General features: G+C 53.3%; 3 protein-coding genes and 1 non-coding gene across 7 annotated transcripts in view; 1 reads left to right on the plus strand and 3 right to left on the minus strand.

Moving 5' to 3' along the window:
- Positions 1-703: 703 nt before the first annotated feature.
- Positions 704-8,514, minus strand: RANBP1 (RAN binding protein 1). Of its 2 annotated transcripts, none has more exons than XM_059138676.1 (6): positions 8,219-8,514; positions 6,730-6,866; positions 4,428-4,585; positions 2,216-2,344; positions 1,506-1,571; positions 704-970 (listed from the first exon to the last, which is right to left on the minus strand). In XM_059138676.1, exons 1-6 carry the CDS (start codon positions 8,231-8,233, stop codon positions 846-848), a joined length of 630 nt encoding a protein of 209 aa, XP_058994659.1. In that variant the 5' UTR covers positions 8,234-8,514; the 3' UTR covers positions 704-845. The 2 variants fall into 2 exon arrangements, with proteins under 2 accessions (XP_058994659.1, XP_058994660.1); XM_059138677.1 differs by having other exon boundaries at positions 704-967; positions 8,219-8,511.
- On the minus strand, positions 1,348-1,473 carry LOC131811999 (small nucleolar RNA SNORA77). The gene has a single exon (XR_009346232.1). It is a non-coding gene; the product is annotated as a small nucleolar RNA SNORA77 (small nucleolar RNA).
- A 117-nt stretch (positions 8,515-8,631) lies between the features above and the next one.
- TRMT2A (tRNA methyltransferase 2 homolog A) lies at positions 8,632-13,349 on the plus strand. Of its 2 annotated transcripts, XM_059138674.1 has the most exons (12): positions 8,633-8,945; positions 9,207-9,769; positions 10,029-10,137; positions 10,326-10,507; positions 10,712-10,826; positions 10,919-11,034; positions 11,113-11,224; positions 11,795-11,917; positions 12,112-12,187; positions 12,499-12,615; positions 12,738-12,834; positions 12,926-13,348. In XM_059138674.1, exons 1-12 carry the CDS (start codon positions 8,922-8,924, stop codon positions 13,140-13,142), a joined length of 1,851 nt encoding a protein of 616 aa, XP_058994657.1. In that variant the 5' UTR covers positions 8,633-8,921; the 3' UTR covers positions 13,143-13,348. The 2 variants fall into 2 exon arrangements, with proteins under 2 accessions (XP_058994658.1, XP_058994657.1); XM_059138675.1 differs by lacking the exons at positions 10,712-10,826; positions 10,919-11,034 and having other exon boundaries at positions 8,632-8,945; positions 12,926-13,349.
- A 477-nt stretch (positions 13,350-13,826) lies between these two features.
- Positions 13,827-27,634, minus strand: part of DGCR8 (DGCR8 microprocessor complex subunit) — a 37,024-nt gene continuing 23,216 nt past the window's right edge. For both annotated transcript variants that reach the window (XM_059138673.1, XM_059138672.1), the window contains 5 exons: positions 20,039-20,139; positions 19,603-19,709; positions 18,277-18,404; positions 16,793-16,906; positions 13,827-15,774 (listed from right to left, as the gene is read on the minus strand). In XM_059138673.1, the coding sequence (XP_058994656.1) occupies positions 15,691-15,774; positions 16,793-16,906; positions 18,277-18,404; positions 19,603-19,709; positions 20,039-20,139 (534 nt within the window). In that variant the 3' untranslated portion in view covers positions 13,827-15,690. The remainder of the gene's footprint in view (positions 15,775-16,792; positions 16,907-18,276; positions 18,405-19,602; positions 19,710-20,038; positions 20,140-27,634) is intronic.

Consider the following 27,634-nt stretch of genomic DNA (forward strand, 5'->3'; position numbering starts at 1 on the left):
AGCTATTGCAGATATCCACAGTTCCACCCAGACAGAGATGCCATGAGTGAGCAGGTAGGCCAATTTTCTCTGAGGACAGCAGCAGGGTATCCAAAGAGGACTGTGGGGCCGAGCTCCCCACCCACCCAACACACTGCACCAGACTGGACAAGTGTGCTATGGGACCGGCCTTTCCCTCCACCAGGGCCGAGGGCCAACCAAACGCAGCCTTGGCCAAGGTCTGGAAACCTACTTGGCTTTCCCATGTGAAAAGCCAGGGTGTACTCCAGTGCTCTCCCTTTCCCTCCCCCAGAGGCAAGAAACAGCAAGATCCAGCAGAAGCCCACCTACCCCTTGCCACAAGGCAGAAACACATGCCACAGCAAGCACCCCTGCCCCACCCTGGACACAGCGCGGCCCCAGAGGCCAGCAGCAGCCCCAAGCCCGAGGCGGAGCCAGGGGTGGCAAATGGGCCCCGCAGCGCCGCCCCAGCACCCCGGAGCCAGCGGGCACCCACACTGCTCCCAGGACAGGGCCGGCGCACACATGGTCCTGCCCTCTGTGCAGGTTTCGAATGTGTCGTTTATTCACTATTTTTGATGACTATAAATAAGTGTTTCCACTATGGAAAAGAAAGTGAACACAGTACATTTTCATGACTGGGGAATGGATTTTCTGAAGTCTTCTTCAATAGGGCAGAAACTTAGAAAAAAAACAACCTGAATGTTGGAATTCAGTTCTTTATATAAAGTCCCTTGTAAAAACAAAACAGAATAAAAACAAACTGAAAAGAAGGGGCAGGGCAAAATTTAAAAAAAGAAAAAAGAGGAAAAGAACGGAAGGAAGAGAAAACAAGGGGCGGTGGCTTATTGCTCCTCCTCCGCTGCAGCCTTGCTCTCGGTGTCTTCCGACTCCTTGCTCTCCTCCTTCACGGAGAGAGCTTCTAGCTTCTCAGTCACCTTCTCGGCATCATTGTTTTTGCCCGACCCTGCTAAGACATAGGGAAACACAGTAAGAAAACAAAAAACCACTGCTCTCTGCAGCCCACCCGCCTACCATGTATGTCCCTGGGTGAAGGCGTAAGAACATGCCATTTCACCATGTGCCGGCCAAGCCAGCCTCCAGGGGCACACAAACAAGTAGGAGCTCAGTGGGGGACGGGAGTCAGGGAGCTCAGTTATGTCAGGTCACTTGCTATGGCAGCCATCGTCAGGCCCCAAGCAAGCAGGTGATTGCAAGGACCTCCTGAGGCCCCCTTCACTATGGGCTCTAGCCAGATGTCACTGGATCCCCAGGCTGGGAGCTGTCAGGCCAGGCCAGGGAGCACATGTTTGGGACCCTGATGGCCAGCTCACTCCCCAGGAAGCAATCTGTGTCCCCAGATGGCTGTATCGCCCTTGACAGGTCGAGGTGGTCACAGCACCCCGGGATGTTTCTGTGGCAGACGGAAAAAGCACCCGCCTGGGGCTGCAGCCGGATGCAGAGTGAGTCTGCGAGGAAGTCCCCTACCCAAGACACCATGTCACCTTTCTTTTCTCTCTCCTCGATCTCTTTCCTGCATTCTTCAAACTTTGTTTTGAATTTCTGTGCATCTGTGGAAAGAAGAGAAGAGACCTTCTAAGATCCCTGAGCAGTGAAGGGGACACATGTGAAGGGTGTGAAGAGTCAAGATGCATCAACGGCTCATCCCATGGCCAATATGGACTTAAGGACACAGCCTTGGGCTCACTGCTACCCAGACCAGGCAGTAACTGTTTCTTGAGTCCCTCCTGAGACTGGTGACTATGTCGCGCTGTCTCCCTCCATCTGACTCTGTGACAACTTGGGCACAGCAATATATGGCACTGTGGCCATGCACAACCAAGGGAAGGAGTCTCCCTCCCACTCTGTTCTCCACTCACATCAAAGTTCCTGCTAGATGAGGCCCACTGGGCACTTCTGACAATCGGGGCTAGAAAGGGAAATGCCTGCCCCGGGCAGACTGAATGCCCAGTCCCCTTTGAGGTTAAAAGGGAGAAGACCCTGCTCGTCATCTCAAAGCCCAGATGAGGCCTCATCCGCACACGGCTCACAGTGCAAGGCTTGCATCCTGCCCCCAAGAGAGCACCAGACAGCAGGGTGGGACCAGTCCCTACCACACACTTCCCAGGCACTACCGATTCTCCCCGAAAAACTACATGGTCAGATGGGCGGCTGCAGTCAGGCGGTTCCCACGGCCCAGCACCCTGCTGCTTACTTTCAGCATTTAGGAAGCGGATGGCCAGCAGCTCTGGCTTGGGGCACTCGTCGGCAAAGTCAGCATGGGTGTTCCAGACCCAGGCACGGTCGCTGCCCGCGTTCGGCTTCAGTTCCATCATCGGTGTGACTGGGGAAGAGTAGCAATGTGAAAGTCTGGTCAACTGCGGCAAGGCCAACTGGCCCTAAAGGCCCTGGTTGCCAGCTCAAGGTCCTAAACAGAGGACCCCTAGTTGGGGTCCACCAACCAGGCCTAAACGAAGTCCTGTGGGATACGGATCTTAAACACATTTCTTTGCAAACACCTTGCATTCACTTAAAACCAAGACTGCTCTAAATGTGGAAACAGGGCAGCCTGCTCCCTGACCCCAGAATACCTCAGCAAGTTGTCTCCAGTTCCACTGGAACAAGGGCTCCAACACCAGCCGAGCCGCTCACACCTAGCCCTCCCTCCCTGTGGAGCACCCATCACATAGCTGTGTCCACGTTCAGTCATATCATCAGAGACCTGGCCCATTGGGATATGGGGGACAGAAACCGTATGTGGGGTGACCACCCTGGAAGGCATGGGGTCGGATCAGGGCAACCACTCTGACACTGTCCAGGGACTTGGGGGACGAGGCCACCACAAGAGGACACAGTGGGGCTTGTGACCTACATCATGGAAGACAAAGCCACGACCTGGAATAAGCACAGCTACCCTAGTGTCCTTGGGCTTTGCACAGCCCCAAGGCGGAAAAGGGAGACAGGTTGCACAAAGAACAAAAGCAGCCCCAATGCCACCCCCACCGGTGTGCCCCTGTACACCTGGCAAAGATCTCCAGGGATGTGGGTCGGCCCATGCCGAGCCCCAAACACACATGACCGTCTGAACCACGAACAGTCACACCATCTCAACACCAGGCAAGCCCTCGAGCTGTAGGGAGCACAGAGGTGCCACTGCCTCCTCCTGCCACCACCCACTGGCACATCAAGGGTCTGTGACATGTTCCAGGCTCAGAACCTGCCTACAACCTGGAAACAACCCAGTGACCTGACCAGGCTCTGGAAGAAGCACAGGGTGTCAGGAAGACCCCTGGGGAACAATTCAAACTGGAGTGGAGGCCAAGGGCCAGAGAAGACAGGTGGGGATGGTGGGGTTCACAAGAGGACACCCAAGCAGCCCTAAGGAAGGGCATGAAAGGGGTACCTGGGGGGCTCAATCAGTTAAGTGTCTGCCTTCGGCTCCGGTCATGAACTCGGGGTCCTGCGGGGATGGAGCCCTGTGTTACACTCCCTGCTCAGTGGGGCATCTGCTTCTCCCTCTCCCTCTGCCTCCCACTTGTGCTCACTAGCGCGCTTGCTCTCTCAAATAACTAAATAAAATCTTAAAAAAGGAAGGGCATAAACGCCCCTCTGCACCACCCCTCAGGGTCTCTGCAAACCCGTTTGCCCATCCTTCCACACCATCAAGAACTGTTCTGCTCAGGTTCTTGCTGGTCACCCTGTGTGCCCTGATGAGGGGTCCTACCCTGCAAGACATGCAGACATGTCCCTGGATCCAGAATGCAGCCCCAAGCATGTCTGCTTCCCAATACACACAGCACTGCAGAACAATCCAGAACCCAAGAGACTGATATGGTAGGGAACTTACTATCGCTCCTTCACAGACGAGGCCTGATGCGGCTTTTCCAGCCCCCAGCCCCACCCCCACCATACTGAACCCAAGGATGATGCATCCAAAGTCCTCAGCCTGTCACCACCCACTACCTGTTCAGTCTCACAGGCACAAGGATAAGGTAGCCACCTTCTCCCCCGACTCTTTTTCCCTTTTGTGTCCTTCTTAGGAGACACCCCACAGGGACAAAACACACCCAAGAATGGAAACGCTTCCTGCTGGGCACATCTAATACATACGGGAGAACACGTCCTGACAACACACAACCTCATAGTCCCAAGCCCACACTGGGGCTCTGTGTCTACCCTGTCAAGTCCTATCTGCCTGGACTCCACACCTCATATGTCAGAAACTTCTCTGAAAGTCTGCTCTGAGTTCAGAGCACGTGGAAACACCTCATTTCCCACTTTAAGTTCTGAACACACCACAAATATGCGCCCCATGTCCCACTGCACTCCTGGGCACCCAGTGCAGCACTGAAGGCAACCTGGCCAAAGACCTGAGGCATCCTCGTGTGGAACTCAGAGTAAAAACACACCCCCCAGAAGCCACCTACTGTAGTGGTTGGCGCATATCTTCAGGGTCTTGTCCCTCCTCATGAGGAGGCGGATGGTCCCTTTTTCCTTATGCTTCAGAAGCTTAACGTCACCAGTGCCTCGTTCCTTCCACTCTGGGAGATCGTTCTCTGAAGCGAATCGGAATAGCTTTGCCCGCCTTCAAGAAAAGCCATTGAGAGAGAATTTAGATGAGCAAAGAGGGAAATAAGTAGTGAAACACTGGCTTGGAAAGAACACTGGTTTTCTGTGCACTGAACAAATGGCTGTATCTGGCGCCTCCAGAGATGCCCTTTGCTTTCTCTGACCGTCTAGGACTATTGGTCAAAAAACTACCAAAAGAGCAAGACAATAACAAAGTTCAAGTTTTTACTTAGAATAATGAAAGGAGAAAGAAAAAACAATTTCCAACATAAAGACCCAACTTCTCAGCAAACATACCTCCGAGTACACCAAGCTAGCCTGTGGTCACAGTGCTGGGGAGCCCCTGGGGTCCCAGAGGGCCACAGGGATAACATAGAAGCAGGTGAGATCAAGGACCCCTGCCCTCCAAAGGACCAGCCCTTCCCTCTGCTGTGAGATGCCCCCTTTGCTTCCCTGGCCCCCCAACCCAGAGAGAGGGCTGCAGACCTCCGCTCAGGCTGCCAGGCTCTGACCAACACCCTGCCTTCCTGCGCAGAACAGCACCTCATACTGGGCCCAGCCAAGGCCCCCACCCAGCCAGGCACCGAAGCCCACATGATGAGCCCAGCAGTCCTGCCTTTAGGGCTTTAGGCTGAAGCCCTCCATTCCCTCTCCCCACTCAACCCAAGCAGTGTTGGTCCATTTCCTGCAGAACACTCTGTTCTCTCCCCGCAAGCTCAGTTCAGTGTCCTCACAAGGATGCCACCAGAGCTTTCACCTGGAGCTCAAGGCCCCAGACGAAAAGGCCTGAACTGCTGGCCTTGCTTCCCTCAGGAAGGTCCTGTGCCCAGGGCCGCCAGGAGCAATTCTTAGCCCTTTGTGGGCGCACATGTGTGTGACAGCAACAGCACCAGCAGCAGTCCCCAGTTCTGGGAGAAACCAGTCCCTGGCTATCGCACCATTTCTGGGCAAAGCAGTGATGTAAAGAACCAGTGTCTTCAGGGACACGCCCACCACTCTCTGAGACCAAAGGGGTGTATGTGACTCTCCCTCCCCAGACCTTTGGGGATGGTGGGAAGGGCTCGTCTCCCCAGTCGAGGGAGGGGTCCTCTCCTTAGAGGGAGGGGTCACTGTTCCTGCCCCCCACTCACACCCTCATCTGGCTTCTTCAATAGAATCTGAAGTGGGGGGGGGGCAGTGAGGGAACTCCACAGCTTAGACAGGAAAAACACTCCAGCCTATTTCCATTAGCCTGTAAGGGAGCCTAGTGTTTCCTGTGATTCTGAGTCTTGGCAGTGCTGATTTTGTTACAAACATCTCAACACATGGCTGGTTCCAGTGCTACTTAAAAATGTCCCTTGCCGGGGCGCCTGGGTGGCTCAGTGGGTTAAGCCGCTGCCTTCGGCTCAGGTCATGATCTCAGGGTCCTGGGATCGAGTCCCGCATCGGGCTCTCTGCTCAGCGAGGAGCCTGCTTCCTTCTCTCTCTCTCTGCCTGCCTCTCAATGTACTTGTAATTTCTCTCTGTCAAATAAATAAATAAAAAATCTTTAAAAAAAAAAAAAAAAAAAAAAAAAAATGTCCCTTGCCATTGGAGCTTCTCACTGAAGGTGCCAAAAAACATGTGGAGATTAATTTTTAGAAAGTCATTTTGGTAGGCCTAACACTATCCACTTTCACTTATAATTCCAGGTGTTACTCTGTGCGTTAAAAACACTGAACTGGGAGTTCCCAAACTTCAAGATGCCAGAATCTATCATGCAAAAGAAAAAAAAATAATAAAATTTGAAAAAAAAAAATAATAATAATAATGGCAAACTCCCCGTTCAACCAGAGGAAGGGTGCCAAGGGAGTCTTAGAAGTAACAAGCCTGGAAGGTGGCAAGGACAGGGGGCTGGTAAGATGCACCTTTGTGGACAGAGCAGCAAGGACAGGACACCAGGGAGCACCTGTGCTCACCACAGCACTGGCCACCAGAAGCAGGGGCACCCGGTGAAGAGTTATTCAACCAATGTATTCTAACAGCCGCCCTGATTTCCACATTAGCCATCATACAATTCCAAGCCCTTTCTTCAAGCCTCGGTCCAACTGAAAGTCAGACCAAGACCCTGACACCCATAAAAAACACAACTTCATTTCACACTAAAGATTCCTATGTCTGGAGCAACACGAGCTTACTTACATTTTAAAAAGCTCTTCTTCATCTTCTTCCAGCGTTTTAATTTCTTGCTCAGGAAGAGAAACTATAGGCTCAAACTGGGGGTCGTGGTTGGACTCGTCGGCATTCTCAGTGGAGGTATCATGGTCCTCATGGGTGTCCTGTGAAATGAGGTGCAGAGAAGTGACTCTGCTGGCCCTGGAGCCTGGCCCCCACACAGAGGTCAGCAGTACCCACAGTGGGCAATCTCTCCTAGTGATCTGCCTCATCCCAAAGCAAGAGATTATGCCCACAGTCTTTCACACAAAGAGAGGTTTGCACCCACATTGAAAGTGCAGTAAGATGCTGAACTTCGGCACCCTCCCCAGATGCATCAATCCCATGTGTGGACAGCGGGACTGAGGTCCCTAAAGTTGGGCCTCCTACTGGCCAAAGAGACACTGTCTCACCACTTTGCACCTCCATTTCCTCACCTAGAAAATGTGAATAATGACAGTGCTAAGATTAAAAGACACAATGACGGAGCAGAGCCTAAAGAAGAGTGCCACTCTTTAAGCAAATAGCAACCCTTTGAATGTCTACTGGTTGGAGGGAAAAAAATAAATCAGTGCTGTTGTTACTGAACAGGGCAAAAAAGTTACTACCCAACTGTTAGTATTTACATGGAATTCACAGTTCTGTCAGCAATTTTATCTTACATCAGAAAGTTGATGCCTCGACAGAAATCACACAAACGAGAGCAGTAAAATCCGGATCCAGTTTAGAAAACCACAGAGCACAAAGGATCATAATTTAGGTTCAAGTCTTACAAACACGTGGTTTGGTGATCTGTAGTCCAGAAAAAGCTGGGAGACTTTGCTACCAAACTCGAGCCAGAAAAGAACAAATATAAGGCTTCGTTGCTTTCCTTGGTTGAACAGCAACTGCGGCTCCGCCGAGGGCAGCTCGAGTAGATGCCCGCAGTCAACAAAGCCGCCCCCACCCTGGGTCGGTGAGGCCACGACCCGACCACCTGGCTGGAACGCGAGCTTTCGCGACAGAGGCCTGTGGCGGTTCAAGACGTGAGAACAGAATGAATGAAGTGCTGCGTAGGCGACGGCAGGAAGGGACGCACGGTTTTGGTGGGAAGCCTGCAAGTGGGCCGAGCCGGAGGAAACCGGCCATCGGCCCCTCATCTCAGTCGAGCAGCGAAGTACACTAGAGATCAAGAACCCGGGCGGCGGGCCTCCCCACGCCCCGATGGGGCTCCCGGCCCCACCTGGGACCGCCCCAAGGTCACGCGGCCGCCCCGCAGCCACCGAACACGCGCGCCCCAGGCATCGCGAGCCCTGGCCCCGAAGGCCCCAGGTCGCGCTCCCCAAAGCTCCAACCACGCGCCACTGAGGCCCGCAGGCACGGAGCCCTCAAGCCAGCGGGGGTTGGCGGCGGCGGCGGCGCGGGCCGCCCACGTGGCCGCCAATAGCGGCCTCGGCCTCCGGGCCCCCACCCAGTCCCCGTCCGGGCCCGGCCGCACCTTGGCGGCCGCCATGGGGGCGCGGCGGCGGCGGCGGCTCGGCTGGCTCGGTCGTCGCTGGCTCCGCGGCCTCTCGGCGGCTGGTTGTAGCTCCTTTCCTCCGCGTCTGGCGCCGGCGCCTCCCGCCCTCCCGCTCTTCCCTCCGCCCCGCGACCCGAACCCCGACCCCTGACCCCGGCGGCGGGAAACGCGACGCGATTCAAAACCAGTGCAGCTTTATTGGCTCACACTGCGGACACTCTCATTGTCCAGCCCGCCCCGCGCTTCCCGCCAAAACGCCCGCGGCGCATGCCCGGCCCGCCCGACAGCCAGAAGAGCGTGCACTCCCGGCGGCCCTAGCGCGCACTTCCGCCCCGCGGCGGCGCGCACCTCTGGAGCTCACTAAGGAGCAGGGGAAGCGAGGCTGGCGCGTGGCGATGACGTCACCGGAAGCCAGGATGATAGAGACGTGCGGCCACGGCTGCACGCGTTGGCTGACGGGAGAGTGGCCAGCAAGGCGAGCGGCCGGCGTACCCCATACCTGAGACCCGAACGTGAGCACCGAGGGTTTGAGTCCCACCCCCGCCCGGGGCGGAGCCGGCGAGGGGTCTCGCGGCGTTGCAGCCGCCGCTCTGAGCGCCCGCTTCCTTTGCTGGGCCCAGGACCGAGCAGCGGAGGCGGCCCTCGCGGGGAACCCCAGTCTGGGCAGCGGACCGACCGGACGATGAGTGACAAGCTCGACAACGAAGTAAAGTGAAGGGAGATGCTGATGGTAGACGGAGGAGGAGATGGAGGAGAACGGGGTGTGGGGGGAGATGGAGATGGAGGCGGGGTAGGAAACCGCTGGGAGAAAACGGGACAGGGGAATACGTTGGGAGAGGGGAAAACGGAACGCGGTAAAGCTGGGTGTAGATACAGTAGCGGAGGTCGGGGTGTGGGGCAAGGGGCCCTGGGGCGTTCAGGTTCTAGGGTCGAGCCTTCAGCCCAGTCCTTGCCTCTCTCCACACAGGGCCCTGTGCCTATGGAGGGCTGCGGCCAAGACGGCAGCAGTGCCCAGGGTAGCTCTGCAGCAATAGCCCCCCAGGAGGAAGACAAGGAGGAGGAAGGGGGTGCTGAGGCGGCTGCAGAGTCCGTGCCTCAGCCAGGGCTCTACAGCTACATCAGGGACGACCTGTTTACCTCTGAGATTTTCAAGCTGGAGCTGCAGAATGTGCCCCGCCACGCCAGCTTCAGTGATGTCCGACGCTTTCTGGGCCGCTTTGGCCTGCAGCCTCATAAGACCAAACTTTTTGGGCAACCTCCCTGCGCCTTTGTGACATTCCGCAGTGCTGCTGAGCGGGACAAGGCCTTGCGTGTGCTGCACGGTGCCCTCTGGAAGGGCCGCCCACTGAGCGTGCGCCTGGCCAGGCCCAAGGCTGATCCTATGGCCAGGAAGAGGCGGCGTGAGGATGAGGGTGAGCCAGCAGCCACATGTATCGCAGATGTAGTGACACCTCTTTGGACTGTGCCCTATGCTGAACAGCTGGAGCGGAAGCAGCTGGAGTGTGAGCAGGTGCTACAGAAGCTCGCCAAGTGAGTGTGGGTGCAGAGCAGCCCCTTGGCCCCAGAGCTCTGCTCGGCTCTGTGCTTGTTCGCCCATCCTGTGCCTTATACAGACATCCTCAGGGTCTGCATATCTCTTGGGTAGTTAGCTAGTAAAACCCATGTATAATCAGTGTGGATAGTTGGGTCATGAGGGAGGGGCCAGGTACATGGGCATTTAGAGAATGGCTGGGGATGGCTGCAGGGGGAAGCAGACTGAGTCCAACCTTGGCCCCACCTCATCCTGCAGGGAAATTGGGAGCACCAACCGCGCCCTGCTGCCCTGGCTACTCTCACAGAGGCACAAGCACAAGAAGGCCTGCTGCCCACTGGAGGGGGTTAGGCCATCACCCCAGCAGGTCAGGTCGTGCTGGTGTGGCCAGAAACTCATCTCATGTTCTTAAAGGATCTCTTCTCACTTATTTCTGCCATCCCTCTTCTGCTTTGCATTTGCTGTTGGTATTTATGGTGTGACTGTTACTTCTTGTCAGCCCCATCCCTTGGATGGCCAGGGTAAGGGCAGACATGTCTCTTTGCCTCCCTGCAGACCGAGTATCGTAATAAGTGTGAGTTTCTGGTCGGCGTTGGGGTGGACGGGGAAGACAACACAGTCGGCTGTCGGCTTGGCAAGTACAAGGGCGGGACGTGTGCTGTGGCCGCCCCCTTTGACACCGTGCACATCCCTGGGGCCACCAAGCAGGTGGTGAAGGCCTTCCAGGAGTTCATCCGGTGAGGGCTGATGGCTGGCCTGGGGGCCTCAAGAAGTTCCTAGGTGGTAACTCTCTGGGAGCAGAGAGTCTGCCTGGTGGTGGTGGGGGGGGGAGATTCTGGGATTGTGATTTGGCAGGTGTGGCTGGAAGAGAGAGCAGGGATGCTCACCCAGTCCTGGTTGGCAGATGTTGGGGGACTCAGGGCCATTCATGGCTCCCACAGGTCCACTCCATACTCAGCGTACAACCCAGAGACGTATTCAGGCCACTGGAAGCAGTTGACTGTGCGCACCAGCCGCCGTGGCCAAGCCATGGCCATTGTCTACTTCCACCCCCAGGTCTCAGGCGGGGTGGCCCTCCTGGGGGAGGATGTCTGGGCCACAGTGAGCTGTGACGCAGCCTTACAAGGCCTTTTCTGCTGCTTACCCAGAAACTGGGCCCTGAGGAACTGGCTGGGCTGAAGGCCTCCTTGGCGCAGCACTTCATGGCGGGGCCAGGCAAGGCCACTGGGGTGACCTGCCTCTACTTTGTAGAGGAGGGACAGCGGTGAGGAGCTTGGGTAGGGGTGGGGTGGGTCCCTGCAAGGGTTGGTGACACTGACAGATGTAACCCTACCACCCACAGAAAGACTCCCAGCCAGGAGGGCCTGCCCTTGGAGCATGTGGCTGGAGATCGGTGCATCCATGAGGACCTGCTTGGGTTGACTTTCAGGATCTCTCCTCACGCCTTCTTCCAGGTAGCCCTGAGTTTCTGGGCATAATGAGGATACATGGAGGGGGGCGCTTGACATGATGTCAGCATCTGATGGGGACAGTGGGCTAGGGCAGTGATAAGGGATTAGCCTGGGGAGAACATCCAGAAAGGAGAGCCACCAAGCGTTGTAAAAGGTAGGGAGATCATTTCCTATTAGATTCTCTGATCACCTTTTGGGAGGGTCATATGTAGAGGTAGGAACAGGAGTTGGGGTGACGCCAGGACTCTGGTGTGAGCTCTGGCACTTAGAAAAGAGGTGAAGGGGGGGTTATCACCATCAAGTTACTCTTTAAAGCCAGGAGATTGGGCGGAATTGCTAGGCATGATGGGACTGAGGGTCATTCTGAGGACCGGCCCTTTGGCACTCAGACGGCTAGATGGTGAGGGGCCAGGGATATCTGGAGACCTGCGAAGAGGGTGAGTGACCCAAGGATAGGGCCATGGAGGCCCCCAGGCAGGAAGAATGCCCAGGGAGTGCAAGTGCTTGGGGGTGAGGAGGGTTGTGCAGGAGAGAGGCCAGTGTGGGCAGTGAGACTGCTGGCCCATTCTCCAGGTGAACACTCTGGCAGCTGAGGTGCTCTACACAGTCATCCGAGACTGGGCCCAGCTGGACACAGAGAGCACAGTGCTGGACATATGCTGCGGCACAGGCACCATCGGCCTGGCTTTGGCCCCAGTGAGCTCTCCTTCCCCACTGAGAACACCCTCTTCCTACCCCACCCATGTTGTCACCTGCCTCATGACCACCCCCAGTGACCCCCCCCCAGCCTGGTCCAGATCCTCTTTCACTCCAACACCTCCTGCCATTTCTCTCCCTAAGGCAGTGGGGATGGGGTGGGGTGCCATGAGTCTGTCCTTTCCTGGCTTCAGAGAGTGAAGAGAGTCGTGGGGATTGAGCTGTGTCAGGAGGCTGTGGAAGATGCCCGCGTGAATGCCCAAGACAACGGTGAGAGCCGGCGCTCCGCGCAGTGGGTGAGCAGCAGATACTCCTGCTGCATACCTCAACACAGCACCAGGGACCCAGCCAGGCGTTGTTAGGGCCTGCAGTGGGGTGAGGGGCAGAGAGTACAGTAGGCCACCTACTGTTTGGACTGAACAGTGCGTCCAGGATGCCAGAGCTGGAGGAGGATGAGCTGGCTCCTTAGCCAGCAGGTCTTCCTGGGACACCTCTGACCAGGGACTTAAAGACATCATGCAGACTCTACAGGGAGAGAGTGTTCTGGGTCCCCTGTGACATGGCTGTGGTTTCATGTCCAGAGTTGAGCAATGTGGAGTTCCACTGTGGGAGAGCCGAGGACCTGGTGCCCACTTTGGTGAGCAGACTGGCCTCCCAGCAACTCGTTGCCATCCTGGACCCGCCCCGTGCTGGCCTGCGTAAGTGGCCTCCATCTGAGAGGGGTCATGGGGAAGCAGGGGGGGGGGGGCAGGGGTGTCTGGTTGGCATACCACATGGCACAGCTTCAAGCCTGATGCCCATCCTGTTTGAACCTCCTCAGATTCCAAAGTAATCCTGGCCATCCGAAGAGCTGAGAACCTCAAACGGCTCCTCTATGTCTCCTGCAACCCCCGGGCAGCCATGGGCAACTTTGTGGAGTGAGTGTGAAGTGGGGGGCCTGGGGTGGCCCCAGGACAGGGTGGACCAGGGACCCATGTGGCTGATCTTGACATCCCTTTCCTACCACAGCCTCTGCCGGGCTCCATCTAACCGGGTGAAGGGCACCCCCTTCCGGCCTGTCAAGGCTGTGGCTGTGGACCTGTTCCCGCAGACCCCACATTGTGAGATGCTCCTCCTATTTGAGAGGGTAGAGCACCCCAATGGCACAGGGGCCCTGGCACCCCAGCCCCCACCAGGGCCCCCAGTGGACACCGTACAAGAAACCAGGGCTGCTGCCTCTTGCTAGGTCCCTGGAGAACTAGAACCTTGTCCTTTCAGAACAGGTGGTTCCCCAAGTCCTTGCCTTAGGATGCTCAGGCAGCATCTTGAAGGCACAAGACTTGGCGTTCCATCTGTCTCCGTGGATCCTAGGCTCCCATAGCCTGTCCCCTACCACCCCTCCCCTTTCCGGGTTAGCTGGGATATAATGCTAGAATAAAGAGAAATCTCAACTACTGATGTTACTATGATTGATGAAAATTCCTTAGCCCACAGCGTTCCCTTTTGCCCACCCACTGTAGGTGCCGGGGGGCAAGGTCAACAGGGCACCCTGAGCAGCCAATCTGAGCCTCCATTCCTGCTAGCACTCTGCCAGCCCCTCTGCATGGTGGCAAGTCAGAGCAGTGTGCTGACAACATCAGGTTTTATGCTTTTTGCCAGGGAAGCAAACATCTCAAGGCCCAGAGCCAGCTGTACACATAAGGTAGAACACACAGCAAGGGGCAGCCTGTCTACACAGGTAGGCCCTGTGCCTTGTGAGGTGAGGTTCTGTCCCCAGCCTAGCCCTGAAGGGAAACCATAGGAGCTGGGGCTGGGATTGGACGCTGCCCAGCTGCTATAGGAACAGTGTGACCAGGCACAGATGAAAGGCTGTTTCTGGTGAGTTGAGGGTCCAAAGCCTCACGTGCTAATTAGAAAGAAACACCAGTCATTCCCTTTGGGACAGTTTTGCTTTATGCGTTCAGATAATCAAGGCTCACCCTTACAGCCATAGTTGAGCTGCTGCCTGGAAGGTACACGACGGCCAGTGGCCAAGTGGAGGTGGCATCAGCACAGACTCCCCCCTGCCCTCCATGGCTGTGTGCACACAACACTCACACCCACAGGGAGTGGGGGGAATACAAGAGGAAGGACATGGGGAGGCTGCAGCAAGGCTCACTGCCTCTAGTTAACACGTGTGCACAAAGCTTTGGTTCACAATGGCGCATCTGGCTGTTCCGGGGGCAAACAGTCATATAGTCAAAATGATGATTCACAGCTGCAGACAGGAGGCAAGACAGAAGCAAGTGTCTAATTACAGCAACTTGATCTGAAGGTTTTGTTTTATAAAGGTCAACAGAAAAGCCAACCTTGGTCACATAGGTGGTAAGGAAGAGATACACTGTGGGTGGCACGCAAGACCGACATTCTGTATTCCTGAAAACAAATGCCATCAACGCCTACCACGGGGAACAGGATGGAGAACAGGCATACCTGTGGAGAATGTAGCCCAGCAGTGGGCCCCTACAGCCAACAGTGCACCCCTGAACAGGCCCAAGGAACAGGGAGTGGATGGCCACCCCTACCTTGCACATGGGGACAACCCAGAGCCTCAAACACACCCACATCCCCTGGGGCTCAGGGTAGGGACCCACCTACCCGTTGCACCTGTCTGCAGGAGCCACCTGGAGAGCACGGACTGCTGATCAAAGGAACAGGTGGCCGTGAGGCCTGGCTGCACAGGGCAGGTGCCCTTAAAATCCAGTGCAGCCACTGTCACAGGCAAAACCGCCACCCTCCACATGCTTGTGCCAGCTCCAGGCAGGAGCGCCACTTTGTGAGCACAGATGGTCTACATGAACGGTCCTGGTTTCCTCTTCTAAAATCGTGCTAAAATGCTTAACTTGTTTATATCTGCTACGTGATTCCAAATCTATCTTCTACTCTTGCTGTAAAAGTTTCTTCCCAAATGCTAAAATACCATAAAAGCTTTAAAAATTGATGGGTGGACAGATGGACTTGACTGTGCAAAAATCTTTAGTAAAAAGTTGCCAGAGGCCAGTGAAGAGGGCCTCGGTGTCTAAGAAGGCGTGTTTTTAGGACATTAAGACTTACTCAGAGGAAATGAACCACACGCCAGCCCAGGGTAACAAGCCAGGCGGAGACCAGCAGACTGCATACTCCCACTGGCAACAGGCTTCAGGAGTGGGAAAGAATCACCTTGAGGGCTCGCCTGCAATCTCTGAAAAATAGCTGATTCTAAAATTGTGTTTATTTTAAGCCAAAAAGGTCTGAAATACTCCTTCCTATTATAACCTTTTCAGAGTAAAAGGGAAAACACAAGAGGCAGGAAAGGGGCGGGGGTGCCAGCACGCACCTTCTGACCAGACCCCTGCAGTGGCCTGCGAGAACCAGAGGAACAGAGTGCCACAGGACTTGGCCACCACTTTCTCAGTCTGTCATTTCTTGTCTGTGCACGTACTGACACTCATGAAAACCTTCATCAAACCAGTCTGCAGCAAGTCCCCAGAGGCAGAGGTCATTCACAGCTGTTGCCAAGCTCTTGGCTCTCACCCGGGTGGGTAAGCGGAGTCTATCCTTGAACACATCCACTCAGACCTGTGGGCGGCCCCCAAGGAAGAGCTGCGTGGCCCAGCTGTCCCTGTGCACCAGAGCCCCACCCCTCTGGTCCCGGCCTCAGATGCCTGGCCGCAGGGGAGGAACTCAAACCAGAGGCCCAAGGCTGCAGAGTGAGTGGCGGGTGGTCTCGCTGGCAGCAGAGCTGGCAGTCCCCGCGCCTGACCCTGCTGCCTCCCTCACACGTCTACAGTGCACAGGGGCTCGCCGCCAGGCTGGGCAGATGCCACAATAGACATCTTGGGCTTCTTCCGAGTCTCCTCCTGGAAGAAGAACGAAGGACAGGGATACCAATGATGTGGGAACATGTGGCCGAGCCCAAGCTCAAGCAAGAGGTGCCCAAGGTAGGGAGCAATGGGGGTGAGGATGGGGACGGTGAGCTCAGCACATTAGTGCCAGGTAGCCTCTAGTAGGAGGGCACCACTGCTCTGCCATATCAGGTGGAGGGAGGGGAGGCCTGAGAAGTAGGCCACATGGGAGGCTGGCTGGGTCTCCCTGGGTGCCGTCTCACAGCACTACGTGCTGGTTCTTCCCTGGGACTCAGAATACACCCACTTATGTATGTAGTGATAATTAATATTGGGCCAAGGAAGTTACAACCACCAGGGACAAGCCACATGGGTGGGTCTCTCTCCCTACTCCAACTTGAGGGCAGGGGTGAGGCATCTCCACCAGAAAGGCAAAACAGCAGATACCCCCTTCTCAGGGTTTTATACGGGCCCAGGCAAATACCACAGCTACAAAAGGTCCTAGCCTAGAAGCCTGTCGAGCGGGTGGCTTGAGGAAGTTGACCAGCATCAAGCATTGCCCAGGACCACCTGCTCTGTGAACCATGCTCCTCTCTTCCAGAAATGCCAAGGGCCTGAGGTATAGGTCCATGATAGCAGTCTGTCGCCCACTGGACCCTGAGTAAGCGAGGCCTGGCAGGTGCACTGTCCTTGCCTTCAAACAGCTGGTACTAAGTAGAAACACCCAGAAGCCAAGCCCTACACAGCTGCAGGCCAGGGCTGAGAACTCTATGATGTAACTAAAAAATGACATGATTTGATGCAAGTGCCGTGAATGCTGAAACAGAAAAGGAAAGGTACTCTGGAAGTGCTGCGGACTCACTGGAAAGAGGGAGCACTACACTGGCATCAGGAGCCAGGGACGGATTCCTGCAGGCTGACGTCACCCCCACAGCTGCCCGCGTGACCCTGACTCAGCCCTCCCCTCCTGAGTGCAAGGGGATGAGGGAGTCGAGGGGCCATGGCTGGGGTGCTGGCCAGGCCTCCTGCTCACCCTCTCCTCGGCCAGCCTCTTCATTTCCTCCTGCAGCTTGCTCAGGATGTGCAGGTTTGGCTTGTTCTTCTTGGCGTACTGCTGCAGCTCAATCACGCTCTTGTCCGAGGTCTCCTGGGGGAGCACCGCGCCTTGCTCTCAGGAGGGCCCTAGGCAGGCCTCAGCAACACATTGTGGCCAGCGGCCAGAGCTGCATGACCCCACCCCAGCGGCCCCACCCTCAACTGGCAGACTGACAAAGCCGCAGAGAACAAGACCAGTCCACGGCTGCCCCAGCTCACTTTCTGGCCTTGTCACCCCCACTTCCACCTCACCCTCAGCAGGAAGAAGCTATGGCCTCTTCCCTTTATAAGGCAAAAAGCACCCTGGCACACAGCTGCCTCCAACTCCTGCCGTCGGCGTCAAGAACTCACCCTGCCCTGACCCTCACAATGTAACAGCCAGAGCACGGCCTCAGCCAACAGCAACGGCATGCTGCCAGATGGGACACATCCTGGCACTGGGAGCCCACCAGCCCCAGACACAGGGCTCTCTGCATGCCCTATGACTTTCAGCATGGGACCAAGCTGTCCTGAGGCCCTTCCTGGGTGAAGTGGCCATCTCTAAGAACGCCTGCTGGGCCTAGGAGTGTCAGACTCCACCTGTCCTCCGAAAGATGTCAGCTGGGGCTGTGCCCAGACTGGACCCTCGCCCTCCAAGCTTGGAAGGGTTTCCATTCATGGGCCAAAACAGGCTTTCTCCCTCTCAATCTTAGTCCAACCAAGATGCTGCACAAAAGGAAGGGACATAAAGGCACAAGTCAGCTTCATCTGCATCTGAATTTTCTCAGCAATTCCTATCGAGGTTCCTCAAAGCACTCTAGGTGCCCAGTGTCACCTCCTTCACTCCATCTTGTCAAGTCCAAAATGAGGGCCTCTTCAGGGATACCACAATGACCATCCCTCCCCTTACTGGGGTGCCAATAACCCGAACTATTTCTGGGAACATTAGGGGAAAACTTAAAAACCACAAACACCTCCCCATATTTCCTTCCACCTCACAAAGCACACAAACCTAAGGGTATTGCTTTAAATCTCAGGAACACAGCAAAACAGCCTAAACTAACCAGATGACACATTCACGCTGTTGAGTTAAAGGTAAACCGATATTTATAGCCAGGAAAAACTGTCCTGCATCTCTTACTCTCTGTCAATCCAAGGACTTCCAGCCCTGTGCACAAGACAACAGGGCTTAGCTGAGAAGCTTCCTCTCCACTTGGGCTGGCAGCACCCACCACCTGCACCTCCTGTTGGGCAGCCCTTCCCATGTAGCCAGTGCCAGACCCAGGCTTCTCAGGGAGGGAGACACAGCAGAAATGACCTCCCATCCCAGACATGCCCAGTAGAGGGCCCAAGAGGCAGCACTAAACAAGAGCAGAGCTACCCAACTCTGCCCCTGGGACAGCGGGACCCCAAACACGTGCTCCACGGTGGGGGCCCAGTTACCTGTTTGACCATCTTGCTGCTCTCGCGGCCATACATGCGAAGTAAAGACCCCCAGTTCTTGACATGTGGGTGCAGCAGCTGAAGGATTTTCTGAGAGGCCAACTGTTTCCCAACTCTTTTGTTCTTACCTGCGAGGTAAGACGAAATGTGGAGAGGGAATCCCTAACACCCAGCTGTCAACATGGCCACCTCTCCTAAAAGGAGCATGCCTGCTGTGCCCCCAGCCCACCTGAGGGTATGTTCTAGAAGATGGGGTACAGATGTGTTCTAGCCCTGCACTGGGCACCAGGTCTCACAAAGATGAGGCCAGGAGCCATCCCACTCCACTTTGCAGAAGAGCCCCCTTGGGGGCTTCATGAACTCAGCACAGGCATAACTGACAGGGCCTCCTTCCCACCACCCCCACACTTCCAGAGCAACAGACAAGCAACAATGGGTGTTGGCAGGCAGAGGGGAGGGGAGACTCCGCCAGAAAGCCCAGAGAAGTTTCCAGAGGGTGCATGCACTTTGGAGGGGTTTCTATACAGAGGGAAGGCAGGGCCAAGGAGCAGAGTGATCTGGAGAACAGTGAGTGCCAGAAGCCTTCTATGGCCAGACAGAGCAAGGCTGGCTACGCTTCCCAGACGGCGGGGGGTTGGGGGGGGGGGTGTCAGCGGTGCCAGCATTCCTCCTCTGCCCCTCCTGCCTGCTCCGGAAGGTAGTTCCGTGAAGACAGGTGTCTGCTGGATCATGGGGACAGCTGGGTCTGTAAGTGATTCTGCAGTTTTCCCAGGGACAACTGGTATGTTATCTTCCAATCTAACCAGCACTGGTTTTGTGCATATGATAGTCATACTCAGATTTATGATAGTCATACTCAGATTCCTTTTAAAATAATGTTTTAAAAAAGTGGTTACTCCAAAAACCAAATTCGGTAAGGAGTGCAGGTGGTGCACACAGACACCAGAACACGGGGACACAGAGTACGGCAAGCCAGGGGCTCTGTGGCCATTCAGGAAACCCCTCCTCCTGCCACGGGGACCACACAGTCTAACCCAAATGACCAATCCAATCCCAGGAACCAGGAGGACAGAGAGGGTGTGGGCAGGACTCCCACAGCCCTGCCTTAGGGTGGCTGGCTTTCAGAGGCTGAGAGGAGAGGCCAGTGGACACAGCACAGGTGATCAGCACCCAAGGCAGAAGCTCAGGAAAGATGCCAGAGCAGTGGCCAGAGACCCAGCCACAGAGGCTCAGGGCTGCCAGAGAGGCCACATGGCAGGGTGCGCCCTCCCCAGCGGTCACAGGAAATTGTGACAGGGCAGCGCGAAGCAGGGGGGCAAGGCTTACACCAGCCGCGCACTGTGTGCTTGCCACACGCCATGACATATTCGCTCTTCTGGTTTTTACCAGGAACCACTTCAAATTTGATGGATGTGTCACCCATTCCATGGTTTCTTTAAGAAAAAACAGAGACAACAGGTGACATCAGCTGCGAAGGGAGGAAAGAACTTCAGAAAAGCCCCTGAAAGGCTCTTTGATGAAGACCATGCCAACCCTTTCCCCAAACCACTTCTCAGCAGAGGAAGACAGTCTTCATGCCAGATCTGATCTCATGGACTCTGACTGACCGCCAGGCACAAGGGGCCTCTGTGCACACACTGAAAACCTGTCAGCCCAGTCTTTCACAGCACCTCTTAAGCCAGGATAAATGGCTAATGAAGACACTGGGCACTAAAAGAGAAGCCCCCATGACCCCTCTCAGGAGGGGAAACACCCACCCTACCTTTTAAGGCACTCGTGGAGGATCTGATAGGGAGACAACAGTCCGGCCTTGCTGGTCAGCTCGTAGACCCGTGAGTCCTCAATACTGATGTGGTTAAAATACTACAAAACAAGGAAGCCACTCCTAAGTGCTGGACGCGCAGGGCTGCTCCCCATGCTGTCTGCTTTCCCCAGAAGTTCCCTGTCCTCTTTACTACCTCAAGGAGCAGGTCATAGCCCCACCACACTGTCCAGTTGCCCCCTGGGACGGGTTGAGCAGTGCTCTACTAGGGTGGGGAGAACATGCTGCAACAGAGCCTGGTGCTGCCTGGGAGCCCTTTCTGAATCTAAGTGCGATCAGACGCTTAGAAATCTAAAGACAGACAGACAACCTTAGGAGAAAAAATGTGGAGATCTTCATAAGATTATAGAAGAGACACACTAAGTCAGACAAAAGCAGTGTATTCTAAAAAAGGGCAAGCCTCCTGAAAGCTACAAAAGGCCTGGCTGGCTCCCGTTTCAAACAAAGTCACCCATCCTCACTAGTGAGACACCACATAACCCTTATGTTAGGAGGAAAAAGGGAAGTTCTGCACAACAGAGGCAGGCGGCAGCCAGGAAGTGGTTGTGACCCCATTAAGGCTTGGGCCTCTGCTGAGCCACCCCAGTGAAGGGAGGCCATGGCCTACCCTCTCAGCATAGCCCACCTCCCTGTTGGGGACTGCTGGACTTCGGGGCTGCCGAAACAAGGTACCACAAAGTGGGTGGCTTATTTTCTCACAATTCTGGAGGCCAAAAGTCCAAAACAAGTCAGTAGGCCACATTCCCTCTAAAAAATGAGTCAAGGAGATCCTCCTTGGCTTTCCTGGGTACTAAGAGCCCCACACTTTCCTTGGCTTGTGGCAGCACCGCTCCCATCTCCGCATGGCCCTTTCTCCACCTCCCTCCCTTTTCTTATAAGAACATTAACACTGCTTCTCTGGGCAGGGAGACAGGGGTTCCTCTCCCTCCACCAGCAGACTCAATGTGACAGAGTCAAAAAAAGCAAGGCACTATTTCTGAAGAGAACTCCTGATTCTGATAAGCTGAAAATCTCCCTGCTCCCATTTGTCTATTGTCTTCCAACAGGTCCCACAAGATACCTCCACTTTCAAGTGTCCATATCAGCGGGGATCGGTTTCCAGGGAAAGTTATTCACCAAGATATCAAGCCTAGGCCCCGTCCTCAGTGGTTGGCCAGGTAGCCAAACCATCAGTGGTGGCTGGCGCTCTCACTCAGCCTATGAGCACTAGTCTCTAACCAGCAGCCAGCACCTGGGCTATGGACCAGGCTGATCAGGTAGAAAACAACTGTGTGCTAAGGATCCTCCCTGAGAGAGCCAAGGCACACACACACACAGCTGGGGAACACCCACTCAGAAGCCCAAAGACACCCAAGAGCCGCTGGCAAAAGGCCCACGCCACAATTACCCGTACCAGGTGCCACAGCCACATGTGGCTGATGGTTAACCTGTGAGGGACATATAGGAAATGCAGCACAAAGGGCAAAAATGACCCACTGACAATGGTATGGAAGAAGCCTTGCACAGAAGCCTATGCCCAACAGACACTGAAGGACCATGAGGGAGCACCATGGACAGCCCAACACCCATAAATTCAACAATTCAGAGAAAATGGACTAATTCCTTGAAAAATGCAAACTACCCAAATTGCCCTTTTCAAGAAGCTGAATTCGTAGAACTTTCCTGCAGAGAAAACTCCACATGCAGATGGCTTGATTGGTGACAACTGCCAAACATGTAAGGGGCGGGGGACACAATTCTAGACAACGTTCCAAAAAAACCTCAAGAGAAGGAACAATTGCCAATTCATTTTATGATGTTAGTAGTACCCTGTTATTAATACCTGACAAAGAGAATCTGATATCCCTCAATGAACACACGTGTAAAAATCCTAAACAGAGCATTAACAATACACAACCAGTAACAAATATAAACAAATATATGCCATGCCCAAGGAGGACTTATCCCAGGAATGCAGTTTTTAAATAAATCAACCAAATTCACTCTATCAACCTATTAAAGAGGAAAAGGCCTATCATATCAATAGCTGCAGAAAGGGCCATCTGACAAACTGCCAACACCCTTTCATGATAAGAACACTCAACAAACCCAGAATAGAAGAACCTGTCCTGAACCAGATAGAGGGCACCAACAAAAAACTGACACCTAACATCACAATCTGTGGTCAGAGGCTGGATCACTGCCGCCTAAGATCGGAAACAAGACTAGGATGGCCACTCTCCCCACTGCTATGTAATGGAGCTTCTAGCCAGAGCAGCAAACCAAGAAAAAGAAACAAAAGGCACCCAGATTGGAAAGGAAGAAATTCAACCAACTTTTAATCAGTCAGCCTACCCTGTACACAGAATTCCAAATAAATCTACAGAAAAAGTACTAGAATAATACAGTTAGTGAAGATGCAAGATACAAAGTCAACATACAGACAGTAAATTCCATCTCTCTACAGTAGCAATCCAGAGTCAGGACTGAAACCAACAGTTCCCAAACACGTATGAAACACTTCTGTCTAAATCCAAGAAAATGAAAGCAAGATCTGAACACTGGAGATGACCCAGCAACAATAAAATGACATGGAAGAAAACCTCAATACATGGGGAGACACACTGGGCTTGTGAGCCGAAAGACTCCATACTGTTAGGAATACATTCTCCCCAAATTTATCTACAGATGTAACACAATTCCAATCAGAATCTCAACAGAACTTTCCATACTGACACACTACTTCTATATGTAAGGGCAAAGGAGCATGGTATGGAAGTCCTTTTGAAAAAGAACAAAGTCGGAGGGTTCACAATCTGATTTCAAGAATTCACGTCACTGGGGCGCCTGGATGGCGCAGTCAGTTACGCATCTGATTCTTGGTCTCAGCTCAGGTGGGGATCTCAAGGTCGTGAGATTGAGCCCTGCATTGGACTCCCCACTCAGTGAGAAATCTGCTTGGGATACTATACCCTCTGCCCTGTCACACTCGCTCTCTCTCAAATAAATCTATCTTTAAAAAAAAAAAAGAATTCATCTCATTAAGAAGGTGTGGCATTGAAGGGACAGACACACAGACCAAAGAGATAGAACCAAATGCAGAGACAGACCCACACACACATACATGCTGCTCCCACAGATAGGCAAAGGCATCCAGTTGAAAACACATCTACTGTACTGCCCAGGAGAGCCATCTTGGGTGTTTACTTAAATACGCTCGCAGGGAATCCTGACAGCCTCTTAGCAACACTAAACACCCAAAACTGGAAATGTGTTCAACACCCCTCAATCAAGGAAGAACACACCCAGCACTGCGCTACAGTAGGCAGTCAGCAGCAAAAACAACCATAGACACAGGCACCAACAGAGACGAATCCTACGTGCATCACTGAGCTGGAGCCTGGTTCTCAGTGGGACTCCACTGATAAGACATTTGGGAATTGGCTAACCTAGGAAGACAGCTCAATGCCTAGCAGGGTGAAAAGAGAGAATTCTGACTACAAAAGGACAGTTCAAGAGAATTGGGAGGGGGAGAAGATTTGAAAATGTTCTGTCTTGATTGTGCTGTGGGTTACATGATAAAATGAAAGGCATGGCTCAAAACTCACAAATGTCTACCCAAAAGTGCATTTAACTCCCTATAAATTAAGAAGTAAATTGGGGGGGGGGGGACCAAAAAGGCAAAAACAACAGGTCACTAATAACCTAAATTCTAGAACCATGAACCAACCAGAACCCACAACTATCTAAAAAGCAGTAATATACTGAGAAAAAAAAAAAAAAAAAAATCACCCCAGGTCTTACGAGTGGGTATAGTGCCATTTCTGGTCCTGTGTTTTCGCTTTTTTTTTTTTTTTTTTTAAAGATTTTATTTGTTTGACAGAGAGAGACGCAGCAAGAGAGGGAACACAAGCAGAGCGAGAGGGAGAATCAGGCTCTCCATGTAGAAGAGAGCCTGATGCGGAGCTCGATCACAGGATCCTGAGATCATGACCAGAGCCAAAGGCAGAAGCTTAAAGATTGAGCCACCCAAGCACTCTGTTTCAGCTTTTTATTTTTCTTTTTTCTTTTATTTCTTTTTGTTGGGGTGGGGGGGCATTTATTTTATTTTATTTTATTTTTATTTTTTATAAACATATATTTTTATCCCCAGGGGTATAGATCTGTGAATCGCCAGGTTTACACACTTCACAGCACTTTTTTTTTTTTTTAAGATTTTATTTATTTCTTTGAGAGAGAGAGAGAACATGAGAGGGAGAAGCAGACTCTCTGCCAAGCAGGAGCCCGATGTGCGACTGGATCCTGGGACTCCAGGATCATGACCTGAGCCGAAGGCAATTGCTTAACCAACTGAGCCACCCAGGCACCCCTGTTTTTGCCTTTTTAATCAACACCAAGCACATCCTGCCCACATGGCAGCTCTCACACTCTGGATGTTCTATACATCCATGCCACCACTGTGTGTTAACTTCCTCCACTGCACCTCAAGTACAGGAGGACACAGAACTCCCAAAGAACCAAGGCCCTCCAGACCACCTTGGCATCCTACCGTCCCCTCGCCCCCTGGAGTCCACATAAGAAGGGAATGCTGCCCCTACAGCCCCAGCTCTGGCACCAAACCTCCACAGAGGCATCATGGGAAAGAGGGGCCACCACCTACGAGATACTCACAAGGATATGACAGAAACACCGTCACAGTTTTTAGGAGCAAGACAGCAAAATCAGGGGCACCTGGGTGGCTCAGTGGGTTAAGCCTCTGCCTTCGGCTCAGGTCATGATCCCAGGGTCCTGGGATCGAGCCCCACATCGGGCTCTCTGCACTGCAGGGAGCCTGCTTCCTCCTCTCTCTCTGCCTGCCTCTCTGCCTACTTGTGATCTCTGTCAGATAAATAAAGAAAAAATCTTAAAAAAAAAAAAAAAGACAACAAAATCAGTCAGGATTGAGCTGCTCTAATACATCCAACCTGACAGAAAAGCTACTTTCTTCTCTGACAAATTTTAAAACAAGGGAAAAATACAAATGTGTATGTGTGCACACATATACAACTAAATTCTAAGTGTGAAAAAACTTCTCCAGAGAATGAGGACAATTTTGGTCACTGGACACATATTTGGATCCTTGTATCCAGTTCCTGGCATGGAGCTCCTAAAACCCTTAGTATTTCCTCAGAGATGTGTGTATCTTTTGTTCTTCAAATGAAACCCCTCTGGCCCTCACCTGAGTTTATGCTAATGAGGAGACTAAGGGGGCTAGGTGAGGACCCTAGATAGTTTCATGATGGGAACTTCATGATCGGACTGGTCACCAGAAAGATGAAACACAATTAAGGAACTGTTCGTTTGGCTGTCCATTTGTATCCTTTATAATAAACCAGTAAACAAAAAGTTTTTCCCTGAGTTCTGAGAACAGTCTAAAAAAGCTCAAATTCAGGGCACCTGAGTGGCTCAGTGGGTTAACCCTCCGTCTTTGGCTCAGATCACGATCTCAGGGTCCTGGAATCGAGCCCTGCATTGGGCTCTCTGCTCCGCAGGGAGCCTGCTTCTCCCTCTCTCTCTGCCTGCCTCTCCTCCTGCTTCTGATCTCTGTCTGTCAAATAAATAAATAAAATCTTAATAAATAAATAAATAAGCTCTAATTCAAGCAAATTAATGTACCTGAGGGAAGTCATGAGAACCCCTGAATCTGTAGTTGGCTGGACAATGTGGGTGGCCTGGGCACCCCACTGGTGGCCGGAGTGTGAAGTGTACAGTCTTCTGGTACTGAGCCAACTCCATGTAGACCGTGTGAGAACTGACAAGATAAAGCCCCTTGTGTGAATAAGGGAACTTTTACCTGGGATTTCCAAGCTGCCCATGTGGCCTCCTCCACCTAGGGAAACCTTTCTCAGGCTATTTTCTGATGTCACTTCTGGAAAGATCCCTCACCTTCCAGAAAAGCCCCAGAGTACAGGACCAGAACCTGAACCTTATTACAATCCACACAGCCCGAGGCACAAATTCCAGAAACCCACAACATCTTGCCTTGGGCAAATGCAAGGAAAAGGGTGCAGCCACAATGACCTTGCAGACTGAGGGCAGGAAGAAGGTGGAGGATCGAAGAACAGAGCACAAAGACTGCCAGCTGGTCAATGTCAAAGCCATGCACCTACAAAAAAGAAGAGGTAAGTAACCCCAGGCCTCTGATCTCCAGGTGTGAGGCAGTGACAGGGTTGATGGTACAGCTTAGGGAGAGCCTGCAGCCCTCCAGGTGCACATCCCACTGCATGGCCACTATGAGGAGGCCACAATGCAGGTGGTAGGCTGCAAAGGGCAGCTGGGCCATAGCAGGGAACTGGACACTGTGCAACACACATATCCTGCCAAGGCTCTAGGAGCCACGGAACACACCCTGGGTCCCTGTGCTGGCCAGACTGAAACCCGGAAGTCCCTGCTTAGGGAACTATAATGGTGCCAAACACGAAAGTGAACCATAGCCAGAGACACCAGAGACTTTCAGATTAAAAACTAGACTTAACTGCTTATTCATTCAACCACCAACCAAGCAAGATGGTGGTATCGTAAAGGCTACAACACGAAAGATAGATTGTCTTGGATGTTATCTTGAAACCAGCCATTCCTAACCCTTGCTCTACTAACCCTGGAGAATTTTCCATTATCGCAACAAGTCAAAAATTTCTGAAGTCAACTGTCATTTACTGAGTTACTTAAAAGTTTTACCACAATAATAGCCACAGACAAGTAGATGTGGGTCCTATAAGACCTCCCATTCCCCCACCGCCATCCACCTATCCCCTGCTCCCCACTGGGGTTCAACAGTGGAGCCAGCTCAGAGAAGCTGCTGAGACAAAGTAAAGTTCCATCCTCCAAAAAGGCTGCTGGAGCCACACATGCCCTGCCGGCCTAGGCCAGGCCGACTCCCGGCACCGGAAGGGCAATTACCCTTCCCATTTCTGCTACCCTGTATCAGAGTGCCGAGCAAGCTATATAGCCCAGGCATCATCAACTGCAACAACCAGTCCTAAGGGCCTTAGCGGGCTGTGGGCAGGGGCCCAAGTACCAGGCTCTCCAACATGCCCTGGAAGCCTCCCTGAACACCGCTGTCCCACAGCTGGGTTCTTCAGACCTAGACTTGAAGATGTGAGGCTTTTCTGGAGGACCTAGTCCTTTTGAGATTGTCTCTGGGGATTAGGGTCTGCGACCTCTCTGTGGTCCATCTATGACAATAAAGCAAAGAATATAGACGGCTGACTGCCACAGACACTGCCGTATTTTATAACAGTATCAGTCTAAAACAAAGAAAACAATCTAAGGAACATTTATTCAAGAATGGCAAGACAATGAGTTTTGTAGCATTTTAACTTGGCCCATTCCTGTCTCCTCTTCCCAGCTCTATAGTAGCCTTAGGAACCAGCAACCCCAGAGCCACTAAAGAAGGCAGGATGGTTCCCCAATACTCCGACCCCAGAGAACCATCACTATCTGGCCCAGGTGGCAGGGCTACAGAAAAGCCCAATTTTAAAACCTGCCATTGTGTGATCCAACTAAGAGCTCACTCCG

The sequence above is a fragment of the Mustela lutreola genome, chromosome 11 (assembly GCF_030435805.1).
Source record: "Mustela lutreola isolate mMusLut2 chromosome 11, mMusLut2.pri, whole genome shotgun sequence".
Lineage (NCBI taxonomy): Eukaryota > Metazoa > Chordata > Mammalia > Carnivora > Mustelidae > Mustela > Mustela lutreola.

Excerpts from the sequence above, each read along its gene's own strand:
- RANBP1 (XM_059138676.1), bottom strand. Across the intron at positions 2,345-4,427 it reads GATATGCGCCAACCACTACA|TCACACCGATGATGGAACTG; the intron begins GTAGGTGGCTTC and ends ACTCTTCCCCAG. Across the intron at positions 971-1,505 it reads CGAGGAGAGAGAAAAGAAAG|CAGGGTCGGGCAAAAACAAT; the intron begins GTGACATGGTGT and ends CCTATGTCTTAG.
- TRMT2A (XM_059138674.1), top strand. The coding sequence starts at position 8,922 with ATGAGTGACAAGCTCGACAACGAA. Across the intron at positions 8,946-9,206 it reads GTGACAAGCTCGACAACGAA|GGCCCTGTGCCTATGGAGGG; the intron begins GTAAAGTGAAGG and ends CTCTCCACACAG. Across the intron at positions 12,616-12,737 it reads CCCGCCCCGTGCTGGCCTGC|ATTCCAAAGTAATCCTGGCC; the intron begins GTAAGTGGCCTC and ends GAACCTCCTCAG.